Raw genomic sequence first — 17,552 nt, 5'->3', positions numbered from 1 at the left:
TGGAATCTAAGAGAACCGAAATCTTCTGTCCTGCTGGAAAAACTTAAACACCCCAAAAAAATGTCAATACAGCCTCTTAAATAATACCAACCATAGTTCTTAACAGGATGTTTTTATTTATGAGGTTTATGCCTGGGAATTGGAGTAGAATATATTTTAACTAGAAGCACTCAGAGAGCGCAGACCTCCGCCAAGGAAGCTGCTTGGTTGAACATTTGACTATATTACACCCTAAGTCTTTCTGCCTTCTTTTTGTGGAGTCCCCGCAATTCAATTTGGTCACTAATGGCATCTAGATATATAGGCCAGAAATGGTGAAGAATCTTTTTAAAAAAGTCCTGGTTCCGGTTTGTGATTCGGATCACCACCAGAATTTAATCACTTGTTCCTTGGGTCATTATCAACAACTCCTCAAAGTTTCGTCCAAATCCGTTGATTAGTTCTTGAGTTATGCTGCTGACAAACAAACAAACAAACAAACAGACAGACAGACAGACAGACAGACAGACAGACAGACAGACAGACAGACAGACAAACCAACGCGACCGAAAACATTACCTCCTTGGCGGAGGTAACAATTAGCCGTATTGACTCCCATTCAATTTATGCGGAACGGCAAGCTTATTGGCTACAATGTGCACCAATCAGAGTGAGCTTTCTCATCTATTCTACTTTCTCTGACTCAGTGGCCATTTGGCACCCCCTACAGACAACTCACACACATTGCATGGAAACAAACAAATACGGTCATTGTAATTCTAGGTGTTTGGTCTGGCCTTCTTGCGTTTTCAACCCATTTCTCTGTGGGAAACGCAAAGAGCGTTTCTAGCACGTGTTCAGGACACAGGTAAATGAATCAGTTTCATGAATAACACGGCACTGGTGTGTATGAATACTGTACATCTTTAATAATAATAACTTATTCAAGGGAAATACATTAGGTGGTACAAATGCTTTGTTGTCCTCACCCATTGATATCCTCCTGTGTGTGTGTGTGCGCATGTGTGTGGGTGTGGGGGTGTGTGCTGTATGTGTGTGCGTCTGTGTACGACGAAACCAAAAATATGACAAAATACGACAATAAGCAAAAATTATTTGAAGAAAAACAAGTACAAACAAGTACAAAATTTTACTAATTTAGTGTGTCATTAACACGACACAATGCACAGCTTCCTCAAAAGGTCTCCATTGAACAGTTAACACGGACATGGCACTGTGTTAACACTGAAGTCACACCGAAGTTGCACTGAGGTTGCCCTTGGGTTACACAAGCGTTTTCTTCAGAAACTCGACCAGAAGATGATGAGGAAAGCCAAATCCCATCTGAATAACAACATAGCCCTAAAATAGCAGAGAGGGATATGCATTTGAATATGAAAATGAAAATGAAAATTAGCATGAAAAAATACAGTATGACTGATAAATCCGTACAGGCATGAACACAATTCCATTATTCCATTCCTGTTGCATGTAATGTACAAGGTGGCAGGTGTAAAGAAACACAGAAAGAATTATATTTAACGAGAGAGAGAGAGAGAGAGAGAGAGAGAGAGAGAGAGAGAGAGAGAGAGAGAGAGAGAGAGAGAGAGAAGGGAGCTCTTACATTTTGTGTCAGCACCTCAGGGTTAATGATGTCAAACAAATAGAGACCCTGCATGTCCATCAAAGCTGTCAAACTGGGCTCCAGGTCTAAGATAGAACAGTAAAATTAGACAGACATGGCAGCATTCACATACAAGAATAAACACACACACAAACACACACACACACACACACACACACACACACACACACACACACACACACACACACACACACACACACACACACACACACACACACAGCACACACACAGCACACACACTCTCTCTCTCTCTCTCTCTCTCTCTCTCTCTCTCTCTCTCTCTCTCTCTCTCTCTCTCTCTCTCTCTCTCTCTCTTAGGCACTTACGTGATGTGACTTTAGGAATCCCTATCTTTTCCACCGCCTCTTGTAGGTAACTGACCATGGTTTCCTCCTAAGTTACAAGCAAGAAGCAGGAATCTAATCAGTCAAACAAAAGTACCTGTACATGCAAACATGTGGAAGTTATTTGTTTACAAATAAGATGCTTACCATTGCAGCATTCTGGTTCTGGAGCACTGTATCTATAGAAATGCTTGAAAGGACATGAGAGAATAGAATCAGTTAGTGGCCAATTAGAATCAGAAAGTGTAAAAAAACCCAGTATAAAATAGAGCTGAAATAGAATCCCTTTGTGCTGTACTCAATGCCGGTACATGCATTTTCAATTGCCACATACAGTATGTATAGGCACACACAGCACGGTGACATGAACCTCTTTGCTTACAGGTCCCTTCAGAGCCGTACAAAAAGACTGGCCAACAGGTTATACCACCAGGCCAGTAGGCCTTTGAATTAACAGGACTGCTGAGGAACATTACTGCCTAAAATGTTATCTACCCATCCTTTGGACATTTGTGTGTGTGTGTGTGTGCGTGTCATGTGTGTGTGTGGGGGATTGTGTGTGTGTGTGTGGGATTGTGTGTGTGTGTGTGTGTGTGTGTTTGGAGGGGGGTATCAAGCATTATGCACTTAATCTTTGTTGCACTTTAAGTGGGATGGAGGGGGGCTGGGGGCTCAAGCATTGGTGTCACTTTTACCTTTTATTCACTTTACTTGAAAACCTGCTGCTACTAAGTATTGTACCCCAACACAATTTCATTGCCTTTTGACAATGACAATAAATTCTTGAATCTTGAATCTCACTTTAATGCCTTGGCCTTCAGGATGAGTTTCTTCTCAGCATATGATGCATGTACGAGCACCTCCACCTCCTGAAACACATGAGAACAGTAGTAGAAGAGTAACATATGATGTCTCCACCTCCTGCAACACATGACAACAGTTAGTAGAGTAGCATATGATGTCTCCACCTCCTGCAACACATGACAACAGTAGTAGTAGAGTAGCATATGATGTCTCCACCTCCTGCAACACATGACAACAGTTAGTAGAGTAGCATATGATGTCTCCACCTCCTGCAACACATGACAACAGTTAGTAGAGTAGCATATGATGTCTCCACCTCCTGCAACACATGACAACAGTTAGTAGAGTAGCATATGATGTCTCCACCTCCTGCAACACATGACAACAGTAGTAGAGTAGCATATGATGTCTCCACCTCCTGAAACACATGAGAACAGTAGTAGAAGAGTAACATAATGCAGTGCTTGAAGTGGGAAAAAAAGAGGTGCAGGAATTATGAGGAAGGGGAACTGGGTTCCCCAGAGTTTCCCCCAACTTCAAGCACTGAGCGTATGATGTGTGGATGAGCACCTCCACCGCCTGAAACACATGACAACAGTAGTAGAGCAGCATATGATGTGTGCCAGTGTTGCCAGATTGGGCGGGTGCCCGCCCATTTGGGCTACGTAGGATGAGCGTCTGCGGGTAAAAAAAATAAAAATTGGCCATTTGGCGTTTTTTTTTCAGCTGTTTTGGGCCCATAGAAGTCAATGTAATTTGTTTATTTTGGACGGAATTTAGCGCATTTTGGCGGTTTTTGAGAAGCTTTTGGGCGGGATTTGGTCAGACACATCTGGCAACACTGATGTGTGCACATGAGAACAGTAGTAGAGTAGCATGATGTGTGCACCAGCACCTCCACCTCCTGAAACACATGACAACAGTCATGAACAGCCAGGAATTTTGGGCCCCACGAAAAAGTCTAATTTTGGGCCCCCTTAAGGGCCCCTGTCAGTGCTGCCAGTGCTTGGGCCCTTAGAATCTGTATCACACGTTGCTGCTGTTCTCTGCTGTGCTGTGCTGTGCTGTGCTATGCTGTGCTGTGCTGTGCTGTGCTGTGCTGTGCTGTGCTGTGCTGTGCTGTGCTGTGCTGTGCTGTGCTGTGCTGTGCTGTGCTATGCTGTGCTGTGCTGTGCTGTGCTGTGCTGTGCTGTGCTGTGCTGTGCTGTGCTGTGCTGTGCTGTGTTCTCCTGTGCTGTGCTGTGTTGCTGTTGTGCTGTGCTGTGCTGTGTTGTGCCGTCTTTGTTGTAATGTTTCATACGTTGTTAGCTGTGTTGTGTTGGGTTGTGCTGTGTCCATCTTTGCCTTTTCGTGCTGTGCTGTGCTGTGCTGTGCTGTGTTGCTGCTGTATTGTGCTGTGCTGTGCTGTGCTGTGTTGTGTTGCTGGTGTATTGTGCAGTGTGGTGCTGGGTTGGGTTGTGCTGTGATGTGCTGCACTGTACTGTGCTGTGCTGTGCTGTGCTGTGCTTCCCTATAGTACATCTGGGTTGCTAAGTAACTGCCTGTTACCACATTGCGCTATAGAGGCTTTTGGTACTACATGCTGTACACAGTCACAATAGATACGTGCAGCAACTTCACAGCTTTCACTGCGGAACAGAGACACAGAGACAGGTAGAGACGGGACGCTACACAATACAGCTCAGTGTTTTAAAGCAAAGGAGATACGCACTCCACGCTTCTAAAATAACAATCCGGTGCAAGCAGAGCAGGACTTAATTATAAGTACAAAGGGAAAAGAATCTGGTGCCACATGGATGTTCATTTTGTGTAATCAATTTTTTCAGTGCAGTAAGACTAACGTTTCAGATGTCGAAACGTTAGTATGACTGCACTGAACAAAAAATTACACTAAATAGACATCCGTGTGGCACCAGATTCTTTTTCCTTTACACCTCAGTGTTTTTCTGACCGTCTGGAAGTGTAGTGTTGGGGTGTCGGAGCCGATGGGGCCGGGGGACAGCTCTACGGCAGCCACGGCCTTCACGTGGGATCCTTCTGGAGTGTTCCACAGCAGGGGCTCGCTGACACTCCTGGCAGTCAGCACCGCAGCCTCCGAGGACAGGAGCTGAGGAAGACAGCCGCCATTTTAGGAACACTTAGCTCATCATGACTGAGGCAGAGAGAGAGAGAGAGAGAGAGAGAGAGAGAGAGAGAGAGTGAGTGAGAGAGAGTGTTTGAGAGAGAGAGAGAGATACAGAGAGGAGAAGAGAGAGAGAGAGAGAGAGAGAGAGAGAGAGTGTGTGTTTGAGAGAGAGAGACACAGAGAGAAAGAGAGACAGAGTGTGTGTGTGTGTGTGTGTGTGAGAGTGAGAGAGAGAGAGAGAGAGAGAGAGAGAGAGAGAGAGAGAGAGAGAGAGAGAGAGAGAGAGAGAGAGAGAGAGAGAGAGAGAGAGAGAGATTATGTTGGGGATTCAATGTTGAATGTTGAATGTGTAGACAATCTGACTATACCTGTTTGATGGAGGCAGGCATTTCTGTTGATAAGTCTGCCTTGAAAAGATCCTGCAATGGATTAAATATTATTATTATTATTATTGTTATTGTTATTATTATTATTATTATTATTATTATTATTATTATTATGACCATTATTATTTACAGGCCCACTTCTTGCATTGTCCTACACTGACTCCTGCTGTCTAGTTTAAGCATCCTCACTCAGCATGCAGCTCAGTGTTTCCTCAGCAGAACCTTCAATTGCACCTAACAAAGTCATCCTGAACAACAGACCTGAATATTAAAAGGTACCCACAAATGCATTTGTAAAGTAAACTGTAAATGTCAGAATTAATTACACATACAGCACAGCCTCATAAACACTCAAGCACACGCATAGACACAAGATTATGTGGGCCCACATACATACACAATTAAGTGGGCGCCCACTACTTCCTAATGCTGCATTTAAGCCAATAAGACTAAAATACATTTCAATCTTTCTTCAAGATTGGTATCAGTATAATATCGTATTGTTATTATGTGCATTGACACCGTGAGCTTGTAATAACCAGGGGATGGGATTTTCCCCCCTGGATTGTCTGGATTTGATATCTCCACTATTCTCGGTTTCCATTGATTCCATTGATTTTGCTTCTGTTTTTTCATCAAATCACACCCTGATTATAATGTTATGTTTTCAAATGTTTAAGGAAATATACATTTATAATACAGTGTAATATATATTGGCCCAATAATAGCATAGAATATAATAGAATATGACACAATAGTAACAATACCTGTATGCCCACCAAGTTGTTATAATGCAATATATTCTTATTGTAATACATTGTATTATATTGTTTTATTATTATATAAATACAACACCACATATCTACTGTATAGGCCCACCGTAAGGTTGGCTCCAGCGAGGCTCATGACGAAGCGGCCATCTTTGTGGGCGGCGGCTATGAGTGGGTTCATGAAGTCATCGGAGATCCAGAATGAGAGCATGCGGTCCTCCGTCATCTGGGAGGGATGGAACACTGAGGCGTTGATGACCGCCTTCGTGCCGTTGTACAGCGCCAGGCCCTGGTAACCAAGACAACCAACAGAACAGACACCAAATGCAGTGAGTGCAGACTACAGCTGGAGAACTTGAAGCCTGATTATAGCATTATGGGAGTCTGCAGGAGCTCACTGTGAGAGCAGAGCCCCAGGGGAGGTCTAATCATAGACTGTATGATGAAGGTCTATATATGCAGGGAAGCCGACAAGGGGACAAAAGGGTCAGTTGTCCCAGGACCAGGGAGAGTGGGGGCCCAGAATTTGGTCCTTATAACATTGCATGTGTTGGGAGAGGGGTCCTTCACTTGACTTTGTCCCAGGCCCAGCCAAAGCTGTCAGCGGCCCTGTATATATGTATATGTATACGGGTCTGTCATATGGGATACAGCCAGCCAGGATATACGTACCACACAAGGGCAGCTGCAGCATATACGGAGCCCCCCTGTGCCCCCACATCATTTATAGCATTTTTAACATTATTATATTCTATAAGGGCGCCTAACCTAAACTGCATTCATGCAAAGGGCTGGAATTTTCTAGACACAGCCAAATTGTGTGTGGGTGTGTGTGTGTGTGTGTGTGTGTGGGTGGGTGTGGGTGTGGGTGTGGGTGTGTGGGTGTGGGTGTGGATGTGGGTGTGTGTGCACGCATGTGAGTGTGCCCCTGGCAAACATATTTCTCTTGCCAGGATGATCTGAAAATGTGACCCTCCCGCAAAGTAAATATTGTGTAACACGGCAGTAAAATCAGCTTGTGATAACAGTAGAAATCATGTATCTCTAATCCTGGTGCTCCACTACGCACCTTGTGATACGACTCGATGTAGTTAGAAGTGATGACAGGTGCAGAGGTCACGCCAATATCCACCCCGATGTTCCCGTCACCTAGAAACTGCCCTGTGAATCATCACCACAAGAAATGTACGCATGTATGCACGTACGCACGCACGCATGCGCGCGCACGCACACACACACACACACACACACACACACACACACACACACACACACACACACACACACACACACACACACACACACCATCATAATCATTAACATCATCAAAATCAGGCACACAACTTTCCAGAGTCATCTAAATATCATCTTTCAAACCAGAACACTCAAAATGAAATGACACAACATACTGTCTCAGCACACAAACACAAAGTGTCATATTCTCATCATCTTGTTAACGTCCACTTTCTAGAGCCCGCTCAAGCTCAAGCTACAAACTATCAGGGCTGCTCTCAATGAACACCAGGCAAAAAAGCTGGTGCAATTTCAGTTTGGCTGGTAAAAAAACCCAATTTATTGACACTTTGACCCAGTATTGTGTGTGTTCTTGGCTAATAGGATTAGCATCTACAAACCATTTTTGTCGGGTGACAAAAAAAAAAAAATTAGGGCCATGCGAACTATATTGTGTACAGTACAGTACATTCCATGTTGAATGTAACTGCTTCAGACAGACACTACCTGCTTGGTCCTGTATGAACTCTGCCAGGATATTTGGAGAGGAGAGGGTGATAGAGAGGGAGGGAGGGAGGTGTAGAGAGGGGGTGGAGGGAAGACTAGAGGGATAGAGAAATAGAATGTAACTGCTGTAGAGAGACAGTACCTGCTTGGTCCTGGATGAAGTCTGCCAGGATGTTTGGAGAGGAGAGGGAGGGAGGGAGGTGTAGAGAGGGGGATAGAGAGAGGGTGGGGGGAGGTGTAGAGAGGTGTGGAGGGAAGACTAGAGGGATGGAGAGATAGAAAGTAACTGCTAGTGACAGACAGTACCTGCTTGGTCCTGGATGAAGTCTGCCAAGATGTTTGCCACATTGTTGATCTCTTGGCATATCTATGGAAAGAAACCAAGCAGGAGTCTCAGTCATGACTCATGAGCTGCTCCAATGACCAACACTAACTGTAGGCAACTAAAGGACACTGCATTTGGTTTCTTTGATTTGTCAAAGTCAAAAGTGAAAGTATACTTTGACCTTGCATATTATTTCTCAACCATGAACATACTTTTTATGACTATTTATCACTCATATGTTTATCCCTAATACCATAAAAATCAACCACTGTGAGTGAGAGAGGACAAATAAAATGGCAGGCTGATATTCCGTTCTCTCTTTTGTTATGTTCAACACGAGCAGCAGGGGGCAGCGGTAAGCAACCCACGCTCCTACAGGAGGCCATCTTAGCATGACATGACTAGTGAGTCTGGCACAGCGGTAGCAGCAGCAGCAGTTGCCATAGACCAGGGTTTCCCAAACTGGGGTACGTGCACCCCTGGGGGTGCGCGGCCTGCCTTAAGGGGGTGCGCGAGCTGAATAGAGCAATGGTGGATATGGTCGTTTTTATCCAGTATTAATGAACATGAAGTAGTTTTTAATTGTATGGTGCATTGTATGCTGGAAGGGTCCATCTAAAGCAGGGGTGTCAAACTCATTTTGGTCCGGGGGCCGCATACAACCCATGTGGACCTCAAGCGGGCCGCTTTAGTAACATCATCGCGGAAAAAAAAAAACCCGTAAAGCAGAGGATTAGTGTTCAGTACTATCACGTTTTAAGTGTGTTGAATATGTAGAAAGCAATGCAATACTGATAATCCTGTGCGAAATTTCCTTGACTTCATTCATTCATTGGCAACCGTCAATTAATTAAATATGGGACAGTTCATTTTGGCAGGGGGTCTGGGGGTTTCCCCCCAGAAAATGTTGTATTTCTTATATGTAATTTCCTGCATTTTCAGCATTCTAACATCCCGTTTCCAGTTTGAGCTTAATAGGAACCAATACAAATCCAATTATATTTATTATTTAATTACAACCAATACCAATACAATACGAATAAGAAGTATTTAATATTTTATCTCTATATATGAGGTCTATAATATATGAGCTTTATCAAATGCCTGTTACAGTACAAATTCACTATTTATAATAGAAGTGTGATGTGCACTTTACTACATATATACAGTGTAACAGAGGGACCATTGGGTTAATGTCATGCTGGTTTCGATTTTGCCCCGAGGGCCGTAATTGCGCATTTCGGTTATTTCATTAAAAAAAATAAAAAAAAAAAAAAAATAAAAAATTAAAAAAACAATTTTTTACATCCGGGCCGGATGGAACCCTCTGGCGGGCCGGATGCGGCCCGCGGGCCGTATGTTTGACACCCCTGATCTAAAGTGAAGTTTAATTCCAAGGCTATTGGAAAAGAGGATTCCCCAAAAACGACTGTGCTTAATATGCAGTGAATGAGCAGTGAATCCATACTTGCACGGCCATCAGCACACCAAAATATTCGCTCAGGGGGTGCGCGAACCACATTGAAATGTACAAGGGGGTGCGCAGGGAAAAAAAGTTTGGGAACCGCTACCTGGCTTTTAATGACCACTTTCACTGTGAAGGTGACAAATTCTGTGAAGATGCGTTTCAGCCAACCGGGCCTGTTGGACAACAAAAACAACTGTTAGTGGCACAAAATAGGGATTATTATACAATCAGCATGCTTATTGTCCAGCTATACATGCCAACTGATTGTGTGTGTGTGTATTTATTGTATGTCTTGTATCAGCAGCCTATGTTTTTCTATTCACAATTTCAAACTTCTGTGCTAACCCTGTTACATAGAATTTTGACATTAAAGTACACTTGACTTGACTTGATTACTGCCTACATGTAGGCCTAGTGTATGATAACTAATCATCTTTATTGGCATGCATGAAAGAGAGACATTTGTGTGTCTTCAAGGCTGAGGACATATTGGTTTTCTATGCAACTCAGCCTTGCATTACTCTGCAGTGCAGTGATATCTAAGAGAAACGGAACGCAGTTCCACAACCACCCCATCCCTCTAGGCCCCAGCAGCATCCACCATCCCGCCCCACTCCACTAGCCCCAGCCCCCACTCCTCACCCCACCCACATCCCCAGCAACCTCATACCCCATTATAGTTCAGCAACAGCGCCCGTTGGTTCTGGTCGCTAACCACTGTTGATGTTATAGATCTGCGCACGAGATCTCATGTCGTTAGCCACATTTGGCTACATAGCTACAAGGCCACAGTACAGTAGTCAGACTGTAGGCATTGTGCCACGAGTGCTAAACTGATGTATTGTTTGTTTGTTACTTACTAATTCAGTCATTGTAGCTTCATTTATTTACACACACTAGAAAGGAAGCGTTTGTATTTCACAGAATATTGACAGTTTGGCTCTCGTAAACTACCGGAGAACTGTGCTGCCACGAGAACACGGAAATAGCGAGATGACCAATCACAGCGCCTTTTCTCTGCGACCTTCGCAACCGTCTGACGTGTAGTCAGGATTTTTTTGAGTCGCGCGACGACGGTTGCAGAGCCTCTGCGCGGGGGGCGTGGTCGCGCACAGACGGTTGCACAGGCTCTGCAACCGTCAGCGCCAATAAGTATAAATTGGCCTTTAGTGTGTGCAGTGATGTGCTGTGCTCTGTGTGCTGCATTGTGCTGTGCTGTGCTGTGCTGTGCTGTGCTGCACTGGGCTGTGCTGTGCTGTGCTGTGCTGGGCTGTGCTGGGCTGTGCTGTGTTTTGCTGTGCGGTGTTGTGCGGTGCTGTACGGTGCTGTGCGGTGCTGTGCGGCACTGCACTGTGCTGTGCTGTGTTGTGTTCTGCTGTGCTGTGCTGCTGCGCTGTGCTGTGCAGTGCAGTGCTGTGCTATGCTGCACTGTGTTGTGCTGTGTTGTGCTGTGCTGTGCTGTGCTGTGCTGTGCTGTGCTGTGCTGTGCTGCACTGTGTTGTGCTATGTTGTGCTGTGCTGTGCTGCGCTGTGCTGCGCTGTGCTGCGCTGTGCTGCGCTGTGCTGCGCTGTGCTGTGCTGTGCTGTGCTGTGCTGTGCTGCGCTGTGTTGTGCTATGTTGTGCTGTGCTGTGTGTGCTGCGCTGTGCTGTGCTGTGCTGTGCTGCACTGTGTTGTGCTATGTTGTGCTGTGCTGTGCTGTGCTGCGCTGTGCTGCGCTGTGCTGCGCTGTGCTGCGCTGTGCTGCGCTGTGCTGCGCTGTGCTGCGCTGTGCTGTGTTAAAGTGTGTGCTGTGCTGTGCTGTATGTGCTGTGCGGTGCTGTGCTGAAGTGTGTGCTGTGCTATGCTGTGCTCACTCTCTATCGCCCTGCAGAATCAGCTTCAGCTTGTGGAACGTCAGGTAGCAGTCGGACGTGTCTGCTGCCACCTTCCCAGCACCGCAGTCTGAGAGAGAGAGAGAGAGAGAGAGAGAGAGAGAGAGAGAGAGAGAGAGAGAGAGAGAGAGAGAGACAGGGGCAGAGACAGAGAGACACAGAGAGACACAGAGAGACACAGAGAGAGACACAGAGAGAGACAGAGAGAGAGACACACAAAGACAGAGAGCAGTTGTTGCCATAGTGTTAAGTTAAAACGAGAGAGGACAGTTGCCATAGCATTTCCTTGCCATTCCGCCCACAATAAAGAATATCAGGTTTTCATTGTCAGGAATACAAAACAATGTCATTGACTAGCTGCATAGACAGACTATGGAGCTGCACCACACATTACACATGGTGGTAGCACGGGAGGTAGGCCCTACCATAGAGACACAGAAGCCCACCTGAGAGTAGTTACAGTATACTATGGGTACATACACAGCAATATAACAAAATGGCAGCATGTGCTTGCACTGCAGTAGGGTTGCCAACCGTCCCTTGAAATACGGAATCGTCCCACATACAAACTTTCATGGGGGAGGACGCAGAGTCCCCACGTGAATGAGGTGTCCCTTATTTTGTTCCCCAGTGAGTTGCCAACCTAGTTTGCAGTATGCCAATGGATCATATCATTGCTGCCCCGTAGCCCCTTACCAGACACCGTCCGGCCACTGGGACGTTGTAATAGTCACTGAAAAAACATAACTACCATAGTACTGCACCACTATGGCAGTGCAGAGGGCCTTTAGTAATGTACATTATGTACATTATGACTTGGGCATTGCCACTCTGGTAACAGCTAATTTATAATAACAGGGGTAGTGTCTAAAGGGTTTTAAAAAATGTGTAAATGCAGATAATCATTCAGTATAATTTGTCAGCATAATTAATTGAAGACAGACGTGTCAAACATGTGGTCATATTGTATATGAGGAAAAGAGGGGGGTTACTTACACAGCTTTGGGTTGATGCCAAGGTCAATCTGACTGTCAATCTCAAAGTCAACACTCTGTGAGACCTTCACACTGTAAAACATACACACAGAGAAATAGAGGACGACAGAATGAATTAATCATTTTTTAAAAACCTTAGGTTATTATAGGTCAGACGTGAAAGAAGTCAGATGATGCATCAGGCTACAGGCTACTTGACTAGTTACATTAGCCTGCATTACATTACATTTGGCAGGCAGCACTTTTATGCAAAGCGACTTACAATGGAGGGAATAATCATAGCATACAAAAAGATACAAAGTGCACAGGAAATGTACAGAACAATAAGCAAATGCAGAGTGGGACACACAGTGTACACACACACACACACACACACACACACACACACACACACACACACACACACACACACACACACACACACACACACACACACACACACACACACACACACACACACACACACACACACACACACACACACACACACACACACACACCATGCCTTATCTACCCTGGGTCTGGGCCAGCTCAGGCATCAGTACAGTAAATATCCACAAAAGAGGAGAGTCTTTACTAGTTTTTACTAGAGGAGAGTCTTTGCTAGTTTTGACTAGAGGAGAGTATTTACTAGTTTCTACTAGTTTTGCTGAAGGTGACTTACTGAGCACCCCTTTCAATTTGGAGTTATACCGTTTCCTATAATGTATGAGCTTGTCCTTGTGTCGCGGACTTTACTTTCAGTTTTCATGTGACCTAGTCCTTGGAACACGGCTCTGTTTGAAGCTACCATAGAAGAGTAGAGCAGAGTAAAGTAGAGTAGAGTAGAGTAACATATTTCTCCTGAGGGAAATGAAGGTGTCTAGTAGCATACGGAATACACAAGACATTACACACGTACTGTATGTTTAGTTTAACTGCACTTTGGAGATTTGCTATTTCAGTCTTCTGTGTTAACCCTGTTAGGCAACATAGATGTTTGACAATAAAGTATACTTTTACTTTGACTTTGACTGTAGCCTCTTACTGCAGATGGGGTCGCTGGCGGGCCTATTCACTATTTGCTGAAAATACTCAACTACATCATAACATTACATAACTTAATTATGCTTCAAAAGCATAGTTTTTATATATATACCATTCTTTTTATTCCATTTTTTTTACATTTTATTTTATTTATTTTTGCTTCAACAAGGAATGCTCAATTTCGTTGTGCTCGTCACAATGACAAATAAAAGATATTGTATTATTGTGTATTGTATTGTATTGTAACAACATTGCAATGACAGTACCGAGAGCCTTAAGTAACAGATTAAGACATAGCCATTATAATTTTGGTGACAGTAAGGTTAGAACATAAGCTCTGCACAAAGGGGTTAACAAGGGAGGGGGTGAACAACATTGATGTATTATGTCCCGGCAGATTACACATCACGGCCAAACATTGGTGATTAGATAAAGACATTTCAAATGTACAGTTGAATGCACAGTATTTAACCTTCAAAGACTTCTCTGTGACCTTCTGAGAGAACTCATTTGGCGAGAAAATGTCAAATATGGACCCTGATATCGGACGTGGTGATGCAGTAGTAGACTACATTTAAAATTGGTGAGAAAGACAAACGTGATATCCCTGAAATGCTTTCATAAGATCAGGCATGCATGCAATCATTTCTGCCTCAAGGCCCTTTGTGCTGCATGCAGCCTCCAAATGCGCCTCCTTAGTTTTGAGAAATATTTGACCTCAGTGACACTAAAGCGAGCGGCTCCCGACCGGCCGATGCATTGCGTTACACTTAGCTGACGTTTTATCCAAAGCTACTCAAAGTTATTTTAAGTACAGCATATTGGTTTACAATCCTGGAGCAGTATGGGGTTAGGTGCCTTGCTCAAGGGCACCTCAACCATGGAGTGAGATAGGGAGTGGGATTTGAACCTGCAACCCTCTGATCTAAAGCCCGTCTCCTAAAGCACTAGGCCACGGCTGCCCGACGGAGACTGCTGGCCGGCCGATAGGAAGGCTCACAGGAAGTTGCCGTAACCGTATTTGGTGGTTCCCTTGAACAGTGTGATACTCACAGGAATTTACCGTAACTGCGTGTGGTGGTTCCCTTGAACAGTAAGATACTCACAGGAAGTTGCCATAGCCGTATTTGATGGTTCCCTTGAACAGGGCAGACACGTTGGAGATGACGAGGCCGACTCCTTCCCCTGCGCGGTACTCAACCTCACTGTTACCGATGGACAGGTTGTGGATCTCCAGACTGGGTGTGGAACACAAGCATCTCACAATGAATTATACTGTATGTAGAAACTAGCCCGGTTTTACCAGCCCTTAGTATGACGAGATGGTACAACCAGGCTATCCACAAACGGCAGCACAGTAGACATCAACAAAAGCATTGTTATAGCATGGCCATTTCAAGGTATTTGGAACCTTGGCAAAGAGGGACTTGGAGTCCTTGGCAATTGCCTAGCTTGTTTGCCTGGTTGTGACAGGCCTGTGTAAGGTGAAAAGAAGTGAGCATGAGGATCCCAAGTCTAAGAAAATGGGCTCTAGAGGAGTCTGGAATTTCTACATTGTACATTTTGAAAACTTTAAACATTTTGCAATGCAATAGGCCTATGGCCAATACAAAAATCTAAATTTCCCAAAATGTTCCAAAATGTGTATATGTCATATCTACAGTGTATTTTCCATATTAAGTAGACATTAGAGTGTCCCACTCACTTGTGTAGTCCATAGGTGACTTTCCCGAACATCATCATGCTCTTCTCCCCATCTATGCTGGGGTACTTGGCATGCTGGAAGGCGGCCTCGATCACGCGGGTAGTTTTCTCATTCACTGCAGTCATAAAAAAGAAGATGGTGCCTGTCGATTAGCAAGAAATCTGAACGCTCGTCATTGTCGGGGAGAAAAGAAACTCAGTGTGCTGCTTGTGCAGTGTGGTGTAGTGCTGAGTGAGGCATACAATAGGGCCTATTGACAGCCAACTCTAAGCTGCAACATGAGTCTCAAGAATGATACTGCCCCATTCAATATCTCAATCAATGCCTGGTTAAGTGTGAACTCACACAACCTTATTCGCTAAAATCACAACACGATGATAAAAACGGTATGGTATGGTAACGGTATGGTATGTACCTAGGTAGGTATATGTAGGTACTGTAGATAGATAGATAGATAGATAGATAGATAGATAGATAGATAGATAGATAGATAGATAGATAGATAGATAGATAGATAGACAGACAGACAGACAGACTGTGCATACAGTACATGAGTCAATTACATTTTTTGGGCTCAGATGTTAGGTGGTACAACCACTAATGCCCATCAATTAATTAGTAATTGCTTATTAATGTACTGCACTGAATATGCGTCTTAGATAATCTACTAAAAACAAAACAAAAACATTCAATTCATACACATATGCTGTGGTTGCACCACCTTGACATGTGCTATACTAAAACACCATTAACCCACCCACATATGCATACATACATACAAACATACATACATACATACATACATACATGCATGCATACATACAGTACATGCATACATACAAACATACATACATACATACATACATACATACATACATACATACATACATACATACATACATACATACATACATACATACATACATACATACATACATACATACATACATACATGCATGCATACATACAGTACATGCATACATACAAACAAACATAAAGTACCTACATACTGTACATGCATACTTTGCCAGTCAGAAAGTTAAAAAAAGGCGAGTGACTTACAGACGAGTGCGGCGGGGTAGGTGAGCCTGCAGACAGCTCCTGTGTACCTGTAGGCCTCCTCTGGAGTCAGACAAGCCTCCCCTGGCCACATCTGGGATGCCACCAGCACCACCAACACCACCATCACACTGGACACCATCACAGCAGCCATACAGCAACAGGAACCTATTGAAAGGCACTAATAGAGTTTGTTTAGGTCTCAGCCTGAGTCTGTCTCTGACTCTGTTTCAGCCTTGAGTCCCTCTCTCAGTCTGTCTCTTATTTTTGTTTTTTTGTTGTTGTTGTTTTTTTTTTACTGTGCCTCAAGATGTTCTCCCTATCTCTCTCAGCTTCTGTCTGAGTCTTTGTTTCAGTCTCTCTTTTTTGTCTGTCTCTCTGTCTCTGTCTCTCTCCCTATTTTTCTCTCTGAGGCTTTTGATTCCAAGCCTCACAACTGCCCATTGGCCAACAGGAGAACAAGACAACAAGAGAGTCTGCACAACAGAGAAGGGGGTGATGAAAAAAGGGGGAGGCGGCTAGCGGGTCCCTGGGGGGAGTCTTCTTGCGGTAAAGGGCCTGGAACAAGCAGAGATATTGAGGAGGATAAGCTGGCCAAGAGGCTGCCCAGTTGACTAAAGTTTACATACTTCACACATGCTGGGGGCAGGGCTGGACTGGCCATCTGGCATAGACAGCATTTCCCGGTGGGCCCCGCACCCTTGTGGGCCCCTATTTTCAGAAATGTAAAAATGTATTTTTTATTTCTGAAAACATGGGCCCATAAAAGTGCGGGGCCCAACAGTGAGTCAGTTCTGTGCCGCTAATTATGAGGGGCCCCTTTAAGCCAAAAGTGCCCATGCCCTATTTCTCCACCAGGCCAGCCCTCCTGGGGGGTGGGGAGGTGGTGTTTGCTTTTTGTGTTGTTTTGGACCTCAGTTTGCCTATGGTATGTGTAGAGTTGAAGGGTTACTCTAGGACAGTCAACATCTAGCAGATGGCCTTAATTGAAATGCTGCATAGTGGACATTAAATAAATGCCCCTCAAGAATACAGACAATGAGGTCCTCCCATGGCCTAACAGTAGGACACTGGGTTACTACACCGGCGATCCGTGTTCGATTCCAACTCGGGTCATTTGCCAATCCTTCCCCGTCTCTCCTCCACTGTCCTGTCAGAAATAAAGGCAAAAAAAACACTAAAAGAAAAAAAAGAATACAGACAATGGAATCTGGGCAAAAAATAAAAAGTTGAATTTGGAGATAAGCCTCAGAAACTTCTCGTAAGACAACTGAGGGGTTTGAATGCTTTAGGAGTGCTTTACAGGGA

General features: G+C 44.4%; 1 protein-coding gene across 1 annotated transcript; it reads right to left on the bottom strand.

Annotated features, from left to right (window-relative positions):
* Window positions 1-885: 885 nt before the first annotated feature.
* cetp (cholesteryl ester transfer protein, plasma) lies at window positions 886-16,680 on the bottom strand. Its single transcript, XM_063196876.1, has 16 exons — window positions 16,248-16,680; window positions 15,186-15,300; window positions 14,587-14,718; window positions 12,456-12,526; window positions 11,442-11,529; window positions 9,690-9,759; window positions 8,100-8,160; window positions 7,123-7,214; window positions 6,163-6,342; window positions 5,266-5,316; window positions 4,724-4,879; window positions 2,770-2,837; window positions 2,116-2,158; window positions 1,951-2,017; window positions 1,604-1,689; window positions 886-1,341 (listed from the first exon to the last, which is right to left on the bottom strand). The coding sequence occupies exons 1-16, from the start codon at window positions 16,396-16,398 to the stop codon at window positions 1,264-1,266; spliced, it is 1,509 nt and encodes a 502-aa protein (XP_063052946.1). The 5' UTR covers window positions 16,399-16,680; the 3' UTR covers window positions 886-1,263.
* Window positions 16,681-17,552: the final 872 nt, after the last annotated feature.

Source organism: Engraulis encrasicolus, chromosome 4, assembly GCF_034702125.1.
Source record: "Engraulis encrasicolus isolate BLACKSEA-1 chromosome 4, IST_EnEncr_1.0, whole genome shotgun sequence".
Lineage (NCBI taxonomy): Eukaryota > Metazoa > Chordata > Actinopteri > Clupeiformes > Engraulidae > Engraulis > Engraulis encrasicolus.
Note: the sequence above shows the minus strand (reverse complement) of the source record. Positions and strands in the feature narration are given on the sequence as shown.

Coding starts and splice junctions, on each gene's coding strand:
- cetp (XM_063196876.1), bottom strand. CDS start 16,398: ATGGCTGCTGTGATGGTGTCCAGTGTGATGGTGGTGTTGGTGGTGCTG. Junction 8,161..9,689: donor AAGTGGTCATTAAAAGCCAG/GTAGCGGTTCCC, acceptor TTCTTTCCATAG/ATATGCCAAGAGATCAACAA. Junction 1,342..1,603: donor CTGAGGTGCTGACACAAAAT/GTAAGAGCTCCC, acceptor CTGCTATTTTAG/GGCTATGTTGTTATTCAGAT.